This window comes from Pavona decussata, unplaced genomic scaffold (assembly GCF_977016875.1).
Source record: "Pavona decussata unplaced genomic scaffold, jaPavDecu1.1 SCAFFOLD_156, whole genome shotgun sequence".
NCBI lineage: Eukaryota > Metazoa > Cnidaria > Anthozoa > Scleractinia > Agariciidae > Pavona > Pavona decussata.
Genome location: NW_028145568.1, coordinates 4321937 through 4344423, shown reverse-complemented (window position 1 = coordinate 4344423; position 22487 = coordinate 4321937). Strand labels below are relative to the sequence as shown.

The window sequence follows — 22487 nt, the reverse complement described above, 5'->3', positions numbered from 1 at the left end:
TGGAGGATTGAATGCAGCACGTTTATTCATTCATTTATCAGTTTAAGACTACAAAAATATTCTAACTACATCTTGCTACGGATCCTTCTTAAAGCTGCACATGACTAAAACAAAGAAGAAAGAAACATAACTGTTAGTGTAACTCAGTGGTAGAGCATCCGAACTAATAATCAGAAGGTCTTGGGTTCGATTATGGTAAGAGCACTCGGATTTCCTTTTTCCGAGTATGCCTGTGTCACTCACTGAATATATATCATTCTCATTCATTCACCAGGCTTAAAATATACCACATTTATTCCAATGTGCATATGCCACACATTGACATTCAAATACTAACAGTATGCACGATGTTTGTCCTATGAACCTAGTTTAATGGCCTTAGTTTAAGTCTACTTCTAAAAGAATGTATATTTGAATATTCCAGGAGAGTAAGGCAAGAATTGATAATCAAAAAGCGAACTGTATGGTTATTTAACAAGATTTTCTAACATAAGAACTAACAAGTTCTTGCCAAAGAAGATAGTTTTTGGACGCAAAAATGTTTAAGCAAATATTGATAGTTTTAGTGCCAACGACAGTTTTCAATATCATTTACCACTGAGTTTATTGGCGAGAATTGTACATCTTTTTGGTCTCAAAATGAATGCTGTTGGAGTTTTTAAAAACCACACCGTAGGATTCAAATATATCTGTTTAAGTCCAAAACTTGGGCCTGTTTCAGAGAGTTTTCGTTTCCAGTTTATGTAGGGCTATATGCATGGTTCTTCAATCCCGCCATCCGGACAAAATTCTCCCTCAATCCCGTAATCCCGACCGCTGTTTTAGTCAGCTCATAATTTTTTCAAGTCCCTTATCTCGACGAAGAAAGGCATTTTCAGTTGGATGTAAATTTCCACTGCAAATCCGAGCACTGATCTTTGTACTGGTCTTTGATCACGCGAGAAATTAGCTGTAAGATTATTTCTTCTATAGTTTTTTCCACCATAACGTTGACATCTTTCATTTTAAGACGTTTTCAAAGTTTCCCGCGAATCACGTCAGTCAATAAGTCGTTAGCAATTTTTTTAGAGCTTGCTCTTTTTCCCTTTTTTTTTTCTTTTTTCTCTCAATTGAATGGCGAGGGCTACCTTTCTTATCACATTGGAAAACAAGTCATCAAAGTCTGAAGAGCCTTGCTACTCATGTACTACAACGTGGGACTGCAACAGATATTTGAAAAAGTGACAGACCAAACACGACTCCCGCTGCTTGCTAAATGTATCTTGGACTTCTGGATTAAGTGCTTTCCTAAATACGTTTCTGACAGATTTTCCTTTTCGATCAAAATGTGGTGAGACCTCTCTGTTGACCCTCTGATTTTGATCATGAAGGAAGCTACTTAAATTTACCGAATGGATATTTTCTTATCATTCGGAGCCGTTTGAATTAGTTCCTTTATGCCGTTGTGTACGCTAGCTCTGTGGCATTTGTTTAAGCTTATCTGCTCGAGTTAACTGCAAGGTCTCATGGAGCAAAAAAAAATTTTATTTTCTCGTTCAGGATGGTGGCAACTAGATTTTCATTGTACATTTTCGACACCGACTTCCCGAATCTCGTTTCTTTAGAGTAGCATTTCTCACATCCCGTTTCGTAAAATCGTCAAATTCTGCGTCTCGTACCTAATTCTAATCCCGAATATCGTCGCTTTTTTGCGTTAAAATCCCGAATCCCGACCTCATTTAAAAAGCGAAATCCCGGATCCCGGAAAACCTATTGGGGAACTCTTTAATTGCAATGACTGAAATGCACCTAAATGCTAACATTAAGTCGTTCAGGAGGAGGGGAGTGAGGGGGAGGGGGGAGGTTAAAATGCATCTAAACCAACAATGCCTCCTAGAGCACCCTAGAGGAGGCTAAAATGGTTTTTGAGCGCAAATTTGACTCCTTTAGATAATAGCCAAAATAGCTCTAATCAGTTTAGGTCTGAAATGTACCTAAAAGCTAAAACCAGGGCTAAATTGGCATTTTGGGGCTGAGTACAGTGAAGACACTTCAAGAAAGCAAAAGCGACAGCATTACAAAATGACATAACATAACATAACATAACATAACATAACATAACATAACATAACATAACGTAACGTAACGTAACGTAACATAACCCCATAGTTAGGAAACAATACTGCAAGATCCTAAAGTAGAGGGACTCGAATACTTCACCCTCCTTGGACACAGGCTAGCTATGACCAGAATTTAAGTAAATTACCTGTTTGTTTCCTCTTCTCAGTTGTTTAGCACAGCGAGCAAGTCCTCTTGCAGTACGGAGGCATCCAGCTATAATTAAAATCATAGCATTTGCGCGCGTAATCTGGACAAGTGTGGAGCTCGTCTCTGCATGCTACCAAAAAAAAAAAAATTGAAAATTAATCGTTCCATAATTTGAATTGTGCAAATAGCTGGACATAAGCGAGTGGCTAATGGGAGGAAATTAGGGAAGCCCAAATGTTATATGGGTTGTATCGTGTGTGAGGTTGGCGTCGAGTGAGAGCAGCGAATGTGTTTTGAAATTACAAAAGCGGGTAGGTCGTGTAAGTTTGGATGCGCACATTGGAGGAAGCAGTGCGAATCCTTTCACACGGCTCAAATTGCTTCTACTTAAGGATGAAATAGACATTTGGAAATGTAGTTTAATATATCAGCGCATTAGTGTTCAGTTGTAAGCTAGAAACGCTGACCTGTACTAAGGGAGTAGCCCCCATGGAAATTATAACTTGGTTTGTACCGTTTTAATACGACAAGAGGGAATCGGAAGGGAACAGAACTTTCCAAGTTAGCGCGAAAAAGCTTTCTGAAATACCATTCCTGAATTGATGTTCGCAAAAAAGACACCAATGCTTATTTCAAGACTGCACTGAAAAATATTTTTTAGGCTAGCTTAGTGAGTGAGTGAGTGAATGAGTGAGTGAGTGAGTGAGTGAGTGAGTGAGTGAGTGAGTGAGTGAGTGAGTGAGTGAGTGAGTGAGTGAGTGAGTGAGTGAGTGAGTGAGTGAGTGAGTGAGTGAGTGAGTGAGTGAGTGAGTGGCAACTTAAGGTTAAGATGGCTGCATAAACACAAATGACAGCATACACTGAAGAACCAGTGAGCCTTTGTTAAATTCGCCTAGAATACTACACAAAAGCAAAAGAAAGGTGTATTAAAATATATTACATTAAAACTGTACTAAACTCTGTAGCAAAATAATTGGAAGAAATTAATATTGGTAAGTGAGTGAATGAGTGAGGGAGACAATTATACTGGCATTACATTCTTATGTAAGTGTATCTGCATCTGTTGCATTGGTCAAGAGTGGGAATCAATTGATTGCGTTTTTGAAAAAAAACCTTTCGCAAGGGCTGCACGAACCTCTTGCAATATCATGTTTAATTAAATACATTGTGGCAATCTCACCGCAGTTGTACAGTTTATTCAACTGAAAGGTATCAAGGTAGCTGAGACGAATCCTCTGACCAATCACCACCTGTGAAAACAAAGGTACAGTGTAAGTTAAACATCATCCTCTTCAAAGACGGCGTTTCCTTTTTTCCACTGCGCATACCTTTTGCTCATCTCGGGGTTTGTCTCAGAAACTCTAATTTCCTAAGCACGCTGCCTACTACTACTACAAAGATATTTTGCGCGGTTTTAGCTTAGGTGGGAAAAGAAGAACTTAGCAAGGGCTATCGAAAAAGTGGGGGTTGTCAAGCATTTTTCAGAGATAATTATAATAAGCTTCAATTTGGGAAAAACAACTCATATTGAGTTGATAGATGAATTTTTTTTCAGTCAGCAATACTGGCAGGCTCGGACAAACAGGTAGTCTCTTAAACATTTGTGGCGTCAATATGTTTTAGGGGCAGATCCGGGATTTTATGAAAGAGAGGTGCTGGCTTAGCTCCCCTACGCAGACGCTTTTTGGACTCCTCAGGAATCCCCACATAAAGCACATGAGCCCAACAAGCATCAATGTAGGAGACTACTGTTAGCTTAAAAGTCAGACGGCTCTCTTAGTGCCATATTCCCCCTACAAAATGTTGAACTGTGGGATTAAAAAATGTAATGTTCCTTTAGTGTCTCAAGACATGGAATGTGGGAACCCGCCTTTCGATCCCGCGTCTCTTATGATAAGACCAAAAATGGAAGAAATATCCTCGCAGTTAGTATGCTACTTAAGCAGTTGCGAAAAGAATTAAGCCTTTCGGGTTTTCTTTTGCTGCGTACTAACCGCGAGGATCTTTCTTCTATTTTCAACTTTCAAAGGCAGTTCAAAATGTATGTTTCATATATCCACATTCATTTATGATAACCATTAATTAACTTCGTTTAGTTCGGCCCGAATAAAAGCTGAATTCTCTGGTCTCTGGACAAAGATGGCCCTAACCTCACCCCCCCCCCCCCCCCCCCATTAGCTAAAATACACAGTTGTCAGCCCTATTCCAGTATAAACTATCAAGATGTTTTGAATAACGCCGATTTTTACAAATTGGCAACGTGTAAGCTAAGTAGCACATGTGACTGAACCTACTAATAGGGCCGATCGAATCGATAACTTGTTAACCTTACAGAAAATGTTTGCCTTTTAAGCTGTTCGTTTGTGTTTTAAAACAAAATCGATTGAGCTTTATATGCTTGAGCACTACCTTGCCTGTTTGTTACTGAATTAGCAGTACCTACCCCAGACGTTTTTGGTACAATAGTTGGTTGGCCATTCATGCTGAAATAGTGGCTCCCAAAATGCATCAAACTGTCGTAGTCATAGGGAGCCCCAAGGGAGTTGATGGTTGAGGCTTGGTATTGTGTAAATTCATTCAAAAAGGCTGCATATGAAAACAAAACAAATCAGATTGTCTGATCGTTTTTTATTGAAAGCATGTAAAGGCTTATCTTAGGGTTTTATTTAATTAAATTTTCGGGGCGTGGGGGGGAGGGGGGATTTGACACGCAGAATTTACCTCTCCTTGTAGGTTATCACTGGGTTATACCAAGAGAAATTCCTGGAATGTCACTCCTCCATTTTCATGGTAAACATTTACTTTTATTACCGTAAATTTAAGGGAAAGAGCACCTTAATTGACTTAGTTGCAAAACAATTCTAAACACCTAGAGAGACGAATCAACTGAATTCTTGAAAGGAACAATTTACGATCTTTTCTCGCGCATTTTGAGACGAAAATGCAAGAGTGTAAAAAAAAGTTAGCCTTACTCTAAGAACCAGTCCTTTTATGGCCAGAGATACTCGTGAGAGTTTTATTACACTGGAGTGGTAATTTAGAACATTGAACCATTGATATTATATCTTTAGGTTTCAGTGTTAATTAATACAAAAACGTTTGCGGATTTTTGAAGTGACAGCAAAACCCATTGGCACTTCCCCTTAAACCACCTTTCACACTTTTGAGATGGGCACAAGTATCAAGCATTAGCATAAGCAAAAGCTTCTGAAAAATTGTACGTGATACAGCGTAAGATAATTAAGTGCAAGCAGGAACACAAGAAAAATAAACTTTCCATTTGGTTATGCAGTGCTCTTGCTTATATTAGGAGTACGGGTGTCTGTACCATCATGAGATAGGCACATGCATAAGCATAAGGACATGCAACGAAGAACTCACTAGCACTTAGTGTGCGAATGTCGCCTTGTGCTTGCGCTCACTGACAGGTGATTCAGCCTTAATAAAGTAATATCAGCAACAGCCTTCCCTACTTCCCTCGAAACAAAACCTGATGTAATAAGTAGCATGAGGTCATTGACCTACTAAAAATACGTGTTATTTTTTTTACCCCCCCGCCCCACCCCACCCTACCCTACCCGGGATACTTTATTTATGGAGATAGCTCGTCCAGAACTTTGGATAACTGGACCATTTTTTCAGTAAATATCAACAACTGATTGAAGTGAGATCATTTTCTGCGTAGCTAGCATGTGAAATGTTGCTTGTGTGTCCGAGGATACGTGAACGGTTTGTTTATCTGGATGATGACATAACAACAGACTTAGATGCACTCACGCACGTATACTTGAGCCTTTTTGGGTTGCAATGTGAGTGATTAGTAATAACCTACTATAAGAGTCTATCTTACATTACATTAAAAATGAGATCAGGCATTGGCTGTTTCAAGTTCCTTTCAACCTATGCTGCAAATAAGTGAAGTATGTAAACCTTACCAGGTATGATGTTGTTTGTGTTTACCGTGATGAACTGATCTCTATCAGGTCGGGAGTGTTCGTGGTGAAATCCAAGAGTGTGAGCTGGCATTAAAAAGAGAAAATTATAATGTTATAACTGTTTGAATCCTAAAATGCAGTTACACTGAAAGAAATGCCAACAAACTTTACTTCCTAACAATTAATCAATTTCAACAGCGAAATGAACCAATCAGAACTCGAAGCAAATGAATACAACTGGGAAAAGAAGTGCGAGCAAATCGCGACTGGATTTAGTTTTGTTTCTCATTGGTTGTCAGAAAGTTCGCGAGTTTTGCTAACCAATCACAGAGGGAAAGTAAAGCAATACCAAAGCAATTACCAAGTACGTATAAGATTGACTTTTGTTATTAAATTTAGCAGAAAAACTAACGCGGAGAGATTTCAACGTTTCGATGACATCCTGTCATTATTATCAGTTTTTCTGCTAAATTTAATTACCAAGTAATTTTAGATAGTCAATTGAAAACCCCTCTCTAAATAAGAAGTCAAGTTGCCATAGACAAAAGAGTGCATAGTGTAGTCTGAGTTGGAACAGATGACATGCTATACGTACCAATCTCGTGAGCCACAGTGCCTGCATCCCAACAACCGATGCCCAAGGTTATATCCTGTTTCCCACCTTGACACCCGATGAAGGACGTGCACCTTGACAAGTAATGATTAAAATAAAATGAGCTATATGAATTGAGTGTCGTATAACCAAAACCAAAGCAAATAATGCAACCAATCACAACAGACGTAAATGGCGCAACGAACGCAAATCAGAAATCCAAGCAGGTACACGTACCTAGCAACAAGTGCGGAAAACATGTGCAAGCGAATCACGATTGGTTTTGGTTTTGCTTCTCACTGGTTGAAAAGGTGGCGCAAAGTTTGCAAACCAATCACAGGGCATACTACAGGAAAGCTAAAGGAAATGCGAAATAGGCCATTTTCGAGTTGTTTTGAACCTCATTGTCAAAGCGAGGCTAAGTGAAAGCTTTATTCATATGCAAACAAAACTAATTTTCATATGAAAAGATTTGCACTGAGGTTCACAGCAACTCGGAAATGGACTTAATTGCTTTCCACACTTATAAGATCTAAATTGTTCTAAAAGAACTCAATGAATGTAAATAACTTGTCGCGCTTGTGAGATACAATTGCAAGTTTTAAATCTGTGAAGCAGTTAATTAAAAATGTTATTAACTGAAGGTGTTTGTTCTTTATTATTAATTTTTGTTTCATTAAATTCACCTGAGATTAAGCAATATGATTGCCAGATTTTTCCTAATGTTGTAAAGGAAAGAAAACAAGATGATTTGGAAACAATTGTTTTCGGCCTGTTTATTTCAACCTGTAGCTTTACCCATTGTTAATACAAAGATAAACTAGGCACACTGTTTTATAGAAGCTGTCTACAGGTTGGCACACACGAAGGGACTAGTCCCTGCGACTAGTCCCCGCAAGTAGTCCCGGGGACCAAGTCCCTTAGTGTGAACTATTAATTTTCATGAAAAATCTAATCGCAGGGACCAAAATTTAGTCCCTGTAACTTGTCCCACGAAATCAAACATGGTATGAATTTGTGGGACAAGTTCCGGGGACTTGTCCCCTCAAACTACGCTGGTCCCTGCGTGTGAACTGTTCGTGGGACAAGTCCCTGCGACCAAATGAAAAAAAAAAAAAACAATCCCTGATCAGTATTTCATGACCCAAAATCCCTTAAGAACTTCGTTTCAAGATGGCGGGCGACGGTGAGGTTGAATTAGTATTTACATGTAAGTTTTGTTTGAATTTAAGGCCTTGTTTGAATAACCTCTGTTTTCTGTTTTGAGTCAGTAGTGTACCAAACGCTTGGTGAAAAAAATGACTGTAAATGTAAATGACTGATAAATTTTATAGATCAACAATGGTTGTTTTATTGATGTGTACGTGTATTTCAATGTTTTGGGGTTAATTAAGTAAATTTGTTTCACTGTTTTGGAACGCTCCTTTTTCCTCTCTACGCTCCCAGAATTTCAGTGAAAGTGCCCTAAATTTTGTTATTTCGATGTGTACCAGGTCCCCGCATGTAAACCCTTCAAGGGACTTGTCCCTGCGACTTGTCCCATCGATTGTCCCATCAGCGGACTAGTCCCTGAAACCAGTCCCTGCAACTAGTCCCCTCGTGTGTGCTGACCTTAAAGATGGACGTATTATCGTCAACCAATAATAGATACATGCAGTTCGAGAGCCAAATTGCGTCAATATTTGCTGATAAGTACTTCAGGAAGCTGTTTTATGTATCTCTTTAAACTAATTTGTCAGCTGAAAATTTCAAGCCAAAATCATCTGTGTGCTTATAACTTACCCCATTCCAATCTTGAAATTAACATAGTTTGGTTCCGTTGTTCTTTTCTTAAAAGTGATGCACGTTCTTTGTTCGAAGTCCTTCATGGCTGCTTTGATGGCAACAGTCGCAGACTTGTAAACAGCTTAAGTGAAATAACAACAACATTAGGTGACATGCACTCATACTGAGAAACTGACAGTATAGTTAATTGTTAAACTTGTAATGAGAGTTATCTCAACGGCCCATTGCGGGATTAATTAACATGCGTCTGTAGACAGAGAACTCAAGATAAAAACCTCTGAAGCTTCAGTTGGTCAACATGACACCCTGGACCTGGTTAAATGTGGAGTTTTCTGCGACTCTTCTCGGCGCTTCAGTTGGGGATTTTCTTACCGCCAATTGATTATTGAAACACATATATATAGGGAACACAATAATTATTAAATAAGGGCTTATTTAAGTTCTGATAACGAAAGATTTGGAAAAACATTTCAGAATAAAAAGAAGCGAGATTAAAAAATGATAATTAAAGCGACGACATGTCACCATTATCAAATGTAAATTATTATAAGTTCAGTAATGCTATATAAAGAAAGGAAAGTGTGAGACTACATTCTTTTGTTTTACTCCATCTCATTTTATTCTAATTTAGTTTCACACTTTCCTTTCTTTATATAACGTTACTGAACTTATAATAATTTACATTTGATAACGGTGACATGTCAAAACGTCATGTTTTAATCTCGCTACTTGTTATTAAGTTCTTGTCTTAAATGAAGGTCTGAGAGCATAACCGACTTATGTTAAATTTTAGCCCAGTTTTCAATTTCACTCGGATTTGTCCGAATTTTTGCTCTCCCTGGTTTTGAAAACATTTCGCGGTTTTACAATCGTGGACAAAACTCCTTGAGAAAACCAAACACGAACAGAACAAAAACCACCTGCTTACTATTTGTCTCTTGTTAATTCTACCACAGAACTTTACTTCTCTCTCCCACCCCCTCCCCTTATGCAATGACAACCAAAAACAGATGAAAAAACCACTCACTTACTGTTTCTCTCTTCGTAATTCTACCACTGACAGTTACTTCTCCCTCCCCCCTCCCCCTTATGCAATGTTGATGTGGGAAGTGATGCTTGCCAGGAAACTGTTCGTGACCCAAAAGACAACATTAAATAAACTGATTTCTTTAAATGTTCCTTAGCTGGTTTTGAAAGAGGTAGTTCGTGTTTGTTTGTTTGTGTTTGTTTGTTTACCTGGGGCAATTCGCAACTTTTGCATTTTGTTGGCCCACTTTGCTTCTGAGCTTCTCAATTCGAAGACTTCATCCAAAATTCCTGTCTCCAAATCTTAGTTTGTGCAATCATGTTTCAAATTGCAATAAAGTATACTGTGTGCAAAAGGCATGGTAAGGGACTTTACAGCAAATACATGCATTGAAAACGGACAGAAAAATAAAAGCAATTCAGATCCAATGAAAAAGCGTTGCTTTTTGTGACTGATCTTCCAATCAGTATCACGGAAAAATATCTGACCCTGGAAGACATTTGATATTCCCTCTGAATATCGTTAGACTTACTTTGCAAATGCTAATTTTAAAACCTGCTGACATCAACGGTAGGATCTTTAATACTCATGAGTTTTTCATCTTGATAATAAAAGTGAATCGTGTGCAGTCCTTGAAATCGTCATGTTGAATTCACGGACAAATTAATTGCTTGCTTACAAGCCAACGAGATCGTATGACATACATTAAAGCTAAAAAATGATTTCAAATCTTGTTTTTGTCTTTGTTACTTTCCCCTAAATTTAAAAGGAATGGAATCCCCTATTAACACACAGAACTTGAGCCGTCAAAACACTACTTTCAATCCCGGCCAATTTTCTGGGACAGATACGAAAATAGCATTTGAAGTGGACATTTGTGTTTTGGATATCTATAAAAAGTTGCCATGGGCTTTATAGTGCTGTCATTGCGAATTTTTGGAAGCTCCCTCCCCCTTCTTCCCCAAGTAATGCTGATAGTTTCTGAAATAATTCGGACTGTACATAGACATAGCAACATGACAACATTGCACAGGTAATGTTGATAGCCACTGAAATAATGGGCCATTCCATTTAATATCTGCACCCCCCCCCCCCCCCCTATTGAGGTACTGGGAAATCTGAGGGGGAGGGAGGGGGTCTTCAAGAGTTATTTCTGAGGGGGCATTTATGTCGGTATCTTTGAACTCTCTCTTTTTTCCTGAGGGGCAATGTGTCGGCACTTTGATCTTAATTTCTGAAGGGGTTAAAAGAAGTTATTTCTGATGGGGGTAGACACAAAAGCCCTCATTAGGGGGGGGGGGTGCAAATAATAAATGGAATGGCCCGATGGACCTTTAAACTGATACGGCGGCCATTTTGAATAACTTAAGTTTACAGTATATTATGGGATGCCCAGGGGGCAAAGAATGCTCGCGTGACTGAACGCGCTTATTGTTGCCATTTGACAGCGCTGTTTATACTTTCTAATCACCATTTAGTCATGGCTGATCAACCGGATGAAAACTCAAAAGAGTTCAGTATGGAAGAGCTAAATGTATGGAAAGTCGAGAAACTGCGAAAATATTTGAGAAATCGTGGCATTACTATCGCGAATGATACTCATAAGCCCGTCTTGTTATTGAAAGTTTACCATGCTTCTCGGCTACATTTGCCATTGTGTAGCAGACGATGTCCAAATTGCAGCAAGAAGAAAGGAAAAGCTCTTTATTGATGGAATTTCGCTTCCTTTCCCGGAGAAACTGGACAATTGGCTGAAGGGAAGCTATTATTTTCCTGACATGATGATGAGTGACATGGAAGCGTACTTGTCGAAAAACAATGACAGGAATCTATATGAAAGCAGACATGTCACTGAGGTCGAGTACAATAACATATCAGACTGTGTTAAGTTTTGTTATGTACGTGGACAAGTTGTCCCGCAAACGAGAATCGGAGAAGAACTGTACACTGTGTGGGTCTGCCTAAGTACCGGCAATGGAGACATTCTTACGGGGGAGTGTGGGTGCCTCGCTGGGTATGGAGAGAGCTGTAACCATGTATCTGCGTTATTACATTATATAGAATATGAAGTACGGGTGGGAAACAACAAGACCTGTACTTCTCAATTCCACAGCAATGGGGGAAAAAGACAAGTAACAAACAAAAAAAAATTCACCAACCTGATGAGACCAAAAATATGAAAATTAAGAAGACCAAATCCGGGCTCCACAGTCCAGAAGACAAGGAGTGTCTAGGCAGAAGTGCATTTGACCCAAGAGCACCTGCTGACAGGTTTTCAAACTTTGAAAATGAGGACTGGGAGAAAATAGCTGTGGCTTCTGATGGTAAATCTGCATTGCTATGCTTCATCAAAACTGATTATGTAGACCATAAAATGCATGCAGCAAAATCTGCTGGACCTGTCTGTTTGCCACCAACAATTCCAGAAATGGTTGATGAGATAAATAGGAAAAATCCATTTGGCAGTCTTCAGGAGAAATGTATTGCTCTGAAAGAGGCAATGAAAATAACGAAAGAAGAGGCAGCTCTTGTTAACAACTGAAGTCAACAAGAGAGCAATCTAAGGACTCAAAATGGAAGGAATATAGAGTTGGGAGAATTACAGCCTCAAAAGCACATGATGTAATAATTTTTGTGAAGTATGACTTGGACATGACAGTGAAAAATGAAATTGCTGCAGAAAATCTTTGTGCTGAGATCTGTGGCTATCTTCCAGAGGTGAAGAGCAAATCAGTTCAGTGGGGCACACAAACAGAACCTGTAGCTCGTAAGACATTTAACAAAACAATGAAAAAAACTCATAAAAACTTCAGTTGCACAGAGTCAGGGCTAGGGCCTCACATAGCAGCAAGTCCTGATGGTGACTGCAAATGTGATTGCTGCTCAGACACCCTCTTTGAGTGCAAATGCCCCTGGACACACAGAGGCAAGTCAGTGTCAGAGTATGCCCAGGAAAAAGGGAGCTGCTTAGTTATGTCCAGTGACAAGGGACAGGAAACAAGTCTTACAGGGGTCCAACTCAATAATAAACATAGATATTTCACACAGGTACAACATCAGATGTTTGTATGTGAAAAACAAGAAGAGTACATCTACGTGAATACAACAAAGGACGCATTCACAGAAAAGATTACCTTTAATCCAAACTACAAGAAAAATGTGAAAAAATTTGAACATTTCTTTAATAACTACATATGTCCCGAGCTTTTCACAAAGAAGAAATTGTCTAAAGTAATTGCTAGATCAATTCTTAAGGACATAGTTGATGCTTCCACTTGTTCTTCTTAACTCACATTTACATTCAGTGAGAAATCATTGTTGACAAGACGAGGTCTGTTCCACTCATTCAGTGACAAGGGGTGGCTGCAGGTTAGTAATTGCTCCTGCAATCACCCAGATGTTGTCAGCTAAGTCCAGCATGTTCAACGGAAGCTCAAGTTTTAATAACAGAAACTCTTTAACACGACCAATGGCCCTCTCAATGTCTCAATGTGAATGCGTGCCCTTGAAATTGTTTTTGCCCTTTCGACTTGCAGTTTTGTAAACTGTTTTCTGCCTTTTGTAAAAGGAGGCAATTAGCCACTGTTACATGTTCCTTGAGAAATAGATCCTGCACATTAAAGCCCCTGTCTACTAAAGCTACCAATTTCCCCTGTTGAATTTGCTTACTACACCACAATCTTCTGTAATAAAACAATCTGAAGCTGCCCCTCCATATGCATCTGATATATAACTTATTGAGCCAGACTTAGTGCAAACAATCAATTTTTTGAGTGTATTTGTACTTTTGTATTGGCTGTAAGTCTGATATTGTAGTTTTGCATTTGAGGGCTTTGCAATATGTTGCTCTGTGCAGTCAATGATACCTTCAACTTTTTTCAAATTTCCAAGAAAACACTTTAGATAGTAAGAAAGTGTTTCTTCCACAGTAGGCCAGTAAATAAGGGGTTTAAGTTCCCTACCAAGAAATTCTATCCAGGTTGAAACAGTACGGGAAACAGATGCTGCACTAACACCAAACCTAAAAGCTAAATCCTCAATATGTAAATCCAATCTCAACTTCATCAAAGTCATTAGCAACTGATTTTCAGGTTCCAGTTCACTACGTGGCCCAGGTTTACCTCTACTACCAGGTTTGGAGGGGCTTTTCTGGTAATTTTTTGTTGTTTTTAAGTCATCTTTTTTAACCTTTCCTTTGTGGAACTGTAGCTTTGCAACTTTAGGTTTTACTTTTAAGTTGTTAAAAATAAATGAAAATATCTCATAGTTAGGACAACCAGAATAGAGTTTCATAAGGCTGTTTGAATGCTTAATTGTATCTATGTTAAATGCAGGGTAAGCTTTCTTAGTAGACTGAGGGCTTCGTTTAGCTTCCTGATTAGTCTGTGAGCCTTCTACCTCATTTGAACATCTTCTTTCTTTATCTTCTTCATCGTTCCCTTTATATTTCAGTGGTTGCTGTTCAGCAATGTTGATTGTTTCATTGTCTGAAAGATCAGTGATGTTATTTTCCACTTCTTGTTCAGTGTCCAAAAAGTATTTATTGGTTTTAACATTTCCCACTTTGTTGTTTTCATCAGATGTTTTTCTCTTCTTCTTAACCTTTGGCTCTTCTGGTGACCTTGCCAAAGGAGCTTTTCTCTTGGATTTGACCTGATCGCTGTGATCGTAACCCTTTAAAAAAAGTGTTGGATTCGGATGACTGTCTACTGGTCTTCCAAGTTCAAAATGATTAGAGCAAACTTTAGTGTGTTTGTTCACCTTAAAGTTTTTCCTGTTAAGTCGTCTGGTCCAATCTGACAGAACTTCTTTGGATCCTTGCAGGACCAGAAACGTATTTGTGGTTTTCCTCCCAAGAAACTCGACGTATGGTCTTTCACCACATAATTTTCAGGATATCGACGATTGTTATTACACCCGAATACAGCACAACGATCTCCTTTCCCCATTTGCATGTCTTTTGTTGCGAATTTGTGAGAAATTGCTGCGAAAAGTGTGCTTGATAATCGATTGATACACTGTGCAAAAACCAAAATAACGCATTGTTTCGCTTCAGTTGTTTTTGCCCCCTGGGCACCCCATAATATTCACCAAAATAAAGTTATTCAAAATGGCCGCCGTATTGGTAAAAAGGTCTATTCAGACTGTACAAATATACAATTAGACATACATATCAACACATTGCCCGAAATTGTGGTCAAAATGGCGGACGCGCGTACGCATTTCTTCATTAATGGCGGCGAAATCGTGTAAGGAAATGTGTGGGATTTCGACAAAAATCTAAAGTGCAACAAACACGAGTTGGAATATTCCCTGGCTCTGACTCGAGACATGTTCACTAGTGATTAAGCTACACTACCAACATAAAAAAAAATGAAAAGCTATTAGTCTACTTACTTTACACGATGCTCGTTCGAAGCTTGAGTAGAAGCCATAGATAACTTATAGTTTACCTCAAAAATGGTGTAATCCTCACCAAATGATCGTCGATTTGAGGAAAAACCCTGTAAGCGGTCAACTAGCTCCGACAAAATTGTACAAAATTCTCCATATAAAGAGTCATTTCTTGTAATTTAGGAAGTTCCCAAGGCCCTCGAAGATAACATATTTTTTCATCGTTGATTCTGTGAACCAAGGCCATCTTTGCAGAACGCACGAGGAGGAGAAAAACCTCTTCGAGGTTAGATCTTCAAACAGCCGCCATATTTGTTTTTCTTTTCCAACTATGTTTGTCGGTATATAAACTAGGCCCAGGTCTCCTCGTTTTACAGACAATGCCTTGTTAAATTTATTTTCTCCCGCGAAAATTAAACTGGGATAGGAGCTTTAATTTATGGTTGACTACTTGTGGAACTTTGCAAATTAATAATATTCAAGAGATTTTAGAAGTAACTTTACATTTATTTAAAATGTCTGACATCCTTGCTGATTATAAAAAACGTCAATTAGAGTGGAAATTGTGGGGAACATGTCTCCCCGAAGTCATCGCCGCGGGAGCAAAATGTCCTTGATTTCTGGCGATGATGACAACACTGCACTGAAATAATTCAGACTGTACATAGACATATCAACATGACAACATTGCACAGGGGCGGGAGGTGGGGGGGGGGGGGGGGAAGGGGGCAATTTGGTGTTGAGTTTTGGGAATCGTTAAACCATTTTTGGCCAGGATTGTAGCTTATTGTTGCCTCTGACTTCTTTAGTTACCATGCCTAGCTTAAGTATTTTTGACGTCAATGTTACTGTACTTTACGCCCGTTTAGGTTTTTGTACTCACCTAGGAGAGGTTCGATAGTGTACGGTATCTTTTGAGTCCAGACTAAATTTCTGAATGCAGTAGCTCCCCGGCTTATCATTCCGCCATCGAAATCAAGTCCAAGTTGAAGGGCCTTGCGCTGGCGATCGTTGAGAACTACATCGCCCTGAAACAGGTCTGGTCTCGAAACATTAAAGTTTTCTGAAAGGAAATGTTTTAGATGCAAGTAATTATTAAACGGAAATGGAAATTTACCTATGAACCAGAGGTCAGTTCAATTCAGCAAATTTGAAATGCTTCGGTACGTTCGAGTGGTTTTCAATCGAGTGTCATTACACCGAAACCAATGTTCTCCCTCTAACCAATCGCAACTGACGCAAGCACAACACAGCAAACCAATCGGAACTCAAAGCAAATGCATGTGAATGGTGTCACGCGTTCTGAGCAAATCACGATTGGTTTGGCTTCTCATTGGTTGAGAAAGTGACACGTGTTTTACTAACCAATCACGGAGCGTAACAAAGCAAAACCAAAGCAAAAAAGCCAAACAAAAACAACAACAACAACAGAACAACAAAAATGACTAAACGCGGCACTCAATTTACCACTACTCCATGGCCATAAGAATAGGTTTGTATTATCGCGAAATATATCGATAAATAAACTACATTAGCGTTGCATTTTGAAGACTTTGCGACTGCAAAAGGTGCTCTTCTAGGTAAATCCTGGTCACAAACATTTCAGCATTCCTGCTTAATGTGGTGAACCAGCTCCATAATGATCATCCGATCTGCTTAACCAATAGCATTTTCATAATTTTTACTTTTTTTAATAGAGTTTTTGATAATTTTTAGTCTTTTCAAAGGCCGTTGTCTTGCCACAGTAGTGGAAGATTTCTCAACTTCGTGTCTTAAGAAGAAATCCGGCATCAGCTTGCAATGGATTCAAACTAGTTCCTTACTGGATTAATGCCATACAAATTGCACCTGCGTACTAGGATTATCGCTGAAGGAAATGTTACTGAGACAGCACTAATCACTTAAACTGAATAAGGATATTTTGCGTCGAATTTCAATTTCCAACATCAATGTCAAATTGTTAACAAAACTGAACTGTTATTTTAACTACAAATATGTTTTTGTGCTATTCTGAAAGTTACACTAAAAAAATAGGTGACACTGCCTCCTTAAATACACCTCAGCTTTTCAACCAATCAAAACTCTGTGCTTTCATTATCCAATGATCCGGTTAAAAAAAAAATGAAAAAATCAGTTGATTGTTGGCTAGCTCGCCACAAGTCTCCTTGCTGAGCCAATCAATCATTCAAGCATCCGATCAAACATGGTTCGATGCCCTTCGGATCTTTTACATCATAGTCCCTATGGTTGTGTCTAGCTGAGCGCAGTTTGCTCAAAATTACATTATTTCATAGATTTAATATTTAGACATACCATCTGGATTTCTGTTTAAGGCACTGGCACCAATCACGAACAGAATCAACAACAATGGCAACTTCATTCTTCTTAACTTTACTTTCTCTTACTGTAGGAAGTAAAACATTTGATCGTTATATTTTTCAGTGTAGGCGGCATCTTTTAGCAATGCTTGCAAAGATAACATCTAGGTAAGAATTTCTGCTGTAAAGCCGCTGCGAATCGGGTGGCAGGAACAACACTGATATAGAATCCTACACGGTGGATCACTGATCAATGACTGGCGTCTCAGTTTTAGGAACACAAAAAGTTAAAACTAGGATAGCACTCAAAACTTGGAGGTGTTGAGAAAAGTACATTTGAGTTTGACTCGAATCGGGCACGTCTCCCCTGCATAATCGATCAAACGGTGTTGGGCCTCTTTGCCTTTGCCTTGAGAATGTTATCAAGTTGTATGGAAGTGAAACTTTCCTTGTGGCATGTACACTGCTGCGTAAAATTATAAGCCCCTTACGCGAATTTATCTGCCATTTTTACAGGAGTGATCCGGCAACAACTGATTTCCTTATTGCATTTATAAACCGATTTGTGCGATATCGAAATTCTGCCAACCATGAGTATCTAGCCAATAATTTTATTGCCTGTAGGTGCGACAGAGGTCGACTTTTCAAAACATTATATTTGCAGATAAAGGCGAGAGCCCAAGCTGAATTTCCTCGCGCACTAAGCCTACACTCCTCTTCTAATGTGATTGGGAAAATCCTTCATTGACCGACTTAAGTTCTCCGAGTTCATTCAAAATACCCAAAATCGATTCCTACAACCATTGAACCACTACGTTTTTTTACCATATACTAGACGATGCAATTCAGTTTCTTTCGTCATTTTATTGAATTTCTGCCACGCATTCTGGAGATGTTATCAGTGTTCTGTGGGTTTGAGTAAAATACTCGAAAGAAAGAAAACATTTGCCATCAAACTACAAGAAACTGAGCCCTTCCAAAATTCCACGAAATATGGACAATCCTAACTTCCGGGTTTGACCTTTGTGTTAGAGAATTCCGGGAAATAACGATGCCACTTCCGGAAATCAAGAGCGTATTCATGGCAATGTATTATTTGGTCGGGAAACTCAATGAAGATACAGTTTATTTAAAAGAAATAGCAACACAAGTTTTCAGGGAAACTTTAACACAAAGCAATATCTGTATCCCAAAGGTTAACTACCTCTACATGAAAGCACAGGGAAGGAAAGATTCGTCAGTAAGCATTTACGCCATGGCAATATTTACTCTCTCTGTTTTTTACTTCCGCTAAAGAATTCTTGGAACTGACTACAAATTTCTGAGTTGGGCCTGTGACTGACACAATTTTATTTGCTTTTCGAGCTTAACTACCTTCAAAGTTAATCATAAAACACAATAAAAGAACGAGTTTATATGAAAATTTTATCAAGAAGTCACTTTTAAAGTGCAAGCTTAAAAGATTTGTTTGTTTATTTTTCTGGGAAAGTTCAAACAGGTTTCTAGGAAAAACGGCAAACGAGATCAAGAATGGAAACGAAGGTCAAAATACCTTTGAGCTAAACCCGAGCGAATTCGTTAAGCTTTTAAGCACTTTTTATTGCACTGCCTTAAAATGAGGATTTTGGTCGAAATTTTCACGCAGTATATTTGTCCTACCACAATCATTTGTACCCCTCATCGCTTATGATCGCGAACACAAAAGCATGGAAAACGGTGACACTCGGCTCAAACTGCTACTGCACTAAAATATAAAGGGGTAGTCAGTTCTCCTAAAGAATACCGGAAAATGAATCCCTCTTCCAATCAGTAATTTTGAGGGCTCTGTTTTTGGGTTTCTTCGAAGTACCAGTAAATGACAATGCAAACCACTGTTTCTCGAATTCAGTGCGAAGAAGAGACTGAGGAAGTTGATACCGAAAACGTCCTCGACTAAACAGCGAGTCAATATTTAAGTGCAAATTTCTATTGATTAACATGGGTAATAACATGAACTGACTGACTCAGATTGGTAGCTATGTGCGAAGAAGACATGTATCATCACAATCACATGATAATAAAGGACACCTACCCTAAACTTTTATTTTCAGTTTTTAGTTATTTGGCTATTTTTTTTTATTTCTGCCAACTCCAAGTGAAATCTGGGCTGATTACTATCTGCCACCACAAACCAAAGTTTTCATTTCAGGGAAATTTAAATGCGTGTTACAGTTCAGCTCAGTTGAATAGTTTTCAGAACAGTTGGAAATACCCAAAGGCATATACACAAATATTTTGATAGGACAATCTTTTGTATTTACTTCACAAGAATTAAGGCAATTGGCACTTGGAAATAAACTAAAGCATTCAACTTTATTGCTCTATTACTTTAGTGATATTCTGCGGTTATCAGTCATATACTCAGTTGTTACCTGCTTTTCCAGCCTATTGTGTTATACTGACACTGGGTAACTATCTAGTATATATTTTTCACATTGTCATTTGTTTTTAATGTTTTATATAATAATGTTGACTTGGTTAAGCATCAAATAAAATCAAAGGGAAATTAGCTTGCAAAGCAAGCCTGCGGTTTCTGTAGCCTTCCTCCCTTTCTGAAGGTATTATAACTTGGTACAAGTTATGTGTTGAAGACAAATGGGAATGAGATGTAACATTTAAATTCCTATACGAAAATTATCAGGTTTTATGACAAATTATCAACAGCATTGGACATGACCTTTTTTTTTTCTTCTTAACACAAATAGCAATTCTAGGAAAAACCGGATGTCAAAATAGTTCTCGCCAGCTTCGTTCATCACATAGGTCAACTACCTACACGTAAAAAAACAGAGCGAGGCCGCCTTTTTGAGTATTTTGTGAATTTGCTTGAAATTTGTAAATAATGTCTTTAACTTCAATTTATTGTACCCGTAATTCGGATGCAAATAAATTGCTCAATACGGTGTAAACTTGACATCTATCTTTAAGGCTGAATTACTAAAGAATTGGCAAACTCCAAGAGCCATTCCATTCACTCGCTACTCACAAAAATAAGCGAAAAACCGACAAGCTGGAGTTTGAAGCTAATGCTTATAGCTGAAAAAGTGTTTCTCTTTATGCTTGAAACAGAAAACTGATTGCTTTAGAAAACTGGAAAATTTAAAAACCGATGGATGCTGGAAAAGACACCAGAAAATTGTAACTGCCAGTGAAGTATGACAAGTATAGTAAAATAGACGAATAAAATTCAACGTGGAAACAGTTGTTGTTAGCAATCTCTTGATTAAAGAAAGGACAAAGTTAACATCTAGAACTAAATCGTTAAATGTCCATTTCAGCTTAATGAAAGTAAAGATATTGCTCACCGTTTGTTGGTCGCTTGCAGTTCGAGATGAATCTCATCCAATGAACATGCCTATAGAGTTTCTTTTCCGGATTTATACTTTTTTAACAAGGAAGTAGAGCACGGAAGTGATACTGAAACGGGAGAAGTAACGCTAAGACCAATTGAATGATGTGTTTGGCTGAGGATCACCATTGTCAAACCGCGTCGTTTAACAGGGTTCATTCACAAATAGAAGGTGAAATTGAAAATATTTAAATAAACAACCCCAACTGGCAAAGATGCACGATCACATTTTTGGTCGAATTTCTGGCTTTAATATGCCGGGATCTCTGTTCGATATTATATTCTTCACTTGACTTTTTTCAACAATAAAACATATCAAGGTTTTCTCGCTAGAAACCTAATACCTTGTTAACCAAAGGAACTCTTCAATAAAGACCTGTGCCTTTTAAGTATAGTAAAAAAAACATTTGGATCAGAAGCACCATTAGTCGGGATTGTGGCGCAGCTTCAGGACGTGGGAAAACCGTGAATATTTCGCAACATTTTAATGGTGCCTTTGAGCGTGACGAAAATAAATTTTTTATCGTCAAGGAAATCCCCTTTATTAGGTTCAGTCTGAAGTATTATAAAAAGCATTTAGCAACATTTGAGAACTTTTGGCTCTTGTTGCTATACCGTGGAGATTAAAGCAAAAGAAAGCAAACAAGACATTGATTTTTATTCACTATAATTGGAAATTGAAATTTGACACAAAATATTCTTAATCAGCTTAGATGATGAGTGCTGTCTCTAGCATTTCCTTCAGCGATGATTCTACTACGCAGGCGCAATTCGTATGGCATTGATCACGTAAGCAACGATTTTGAACCCATTAGAAGGTGGTGCCAGATTTCTTTAAAGACGCAAAATTGAGAAATCTTGTAATCTTCCAAGTTACATCACTTCTGCAGGAAGACAACAGCTTTTGGAAACACTAATAAATATGAAAATGCCATTGGTTTAGCAGATCGGATGATCATTGGTGGAGCTGGTTCTATACTAAGCTTAATAGGAATGCTGCCATGCTTTTGACCAGGCTTAACCTAGAACAAGCTCTTCCTTCAGCTATAGTTCCAAGGAGCACGCGTAGCACTTCCTTTATTTTCCGGAAACCACAAAAAGGTCGGAATTTTTACATCTCTCACGCAAAATTGCGAAAACAACGGCAAAGTAAGGGTTTGCACTGAAAAAGTTGAGAACGGGGCAGCGACTGAGAACAATATTGATACCGAATCGTACAATGGACAATTAATCATTGGCATTTGGCATGGAATAAACACGAAAAACAAAACCTAGGAAAGCAATCGAAAGCTGCCGAGAGCTGGTAAAAAAATTAATCTAAGCCTGCAATTCGAGATGAATCTCATCCAATAAACATGTCAAACCAGTTTCTTTTCCGGATTTATACCATTTTCTCACGGAAGCAAAGCGCGGAAGTAATAAACGGAAAAAGTAACGCAAAGACCAAATGGGCGATTTGTTTGGTTAAGGATCATAATTGTCAAAGGGGGTCGTTTAAGAGGCTTCGCTCACAAATGGGACGTGACATTGAAACATATTAAACAACTCTAATTGGCAAAAGTTGCATACTTCAAAACAATTAACGGCTGGTTAGGGTTTGCACTCTAAAAAGCTGCGAACTTGGCAGCGAGAACAATACTGATTGCCGAATCGTACACGGGACTGTGGACCATTAATAATTGGTATCTGTTATGAATAGGAAAAGTAAAAACTAGGAGGGCAATCAAAAACTTTTGGGGTTTGGTAGAAAAGCATGTTTGAGCTTGACTTTACTCGGGTCCGTGCTCCGAGCAAACTACTC

At 38.5% G+C, this 22487-nt stretch overlaps 1 protein-coding gene across 1 annotated transcript; it reads right to left on the bottom strand.

Annotated features, from left to right (window-relative positions):
- LOC146465425 (zinc metalloproteinase nas-15-like) lies at positions 1-20701 on the bottom strand. Its single transcript, XM_085128473.1, has 10 exons — positions 20643-20701; positions 17294-17384; positions 15864-16043; positions 8557-8680; positions 6778-6869; positions 6183-6266; positions 4691-4833; positions 3428-3497; positions 2246-2377; positions 1-104 (listed from the first exon to the last, which is right to left on the bottom strand). The coding sequence occupies exons 2-9, from the start codon at positions 17358-17360 to the stop codon at positions 2271-2273; spliced, it is 867 nt and encodes a 288-aa protein (XP_084984599.1). The 5' UTR covers positions 17361-17384; positions 20643-20701; the 3' UTR covers positions 1-104; positions 2246-2270.
- Between the last annotated feature and the right edge of the window lie 1786 nt (positions 20702-22487).

What these genes read in the sequence shown, in the direction of transcription:
- LOC146465425 (XM_085128473.1), bottom strand. Translation starts at nt 17,360, where the DNA reads ATGAAGTTGCCATTGTTGTTGATTCTGTTCGTGATTGGTGCCAGTGCC. An exon ending in CTTAAACAGAAATCCAGATG is followed by an intron (nt 16,044 to 17,293) that starts GTATGTCTAAAT and finishes ATTTCCTTTCAG; the next exon opens with AAAACTTTAATGTTTCGAGA. An exon ending in CACAAACAACATCATACCTG is followed by an intron (nt 4,834 to 6,182) that starts GTAAGGTTTACA and finishes TTTCATATGCAG; the next exon opens with CCTTTTTGAATGAATTTACA.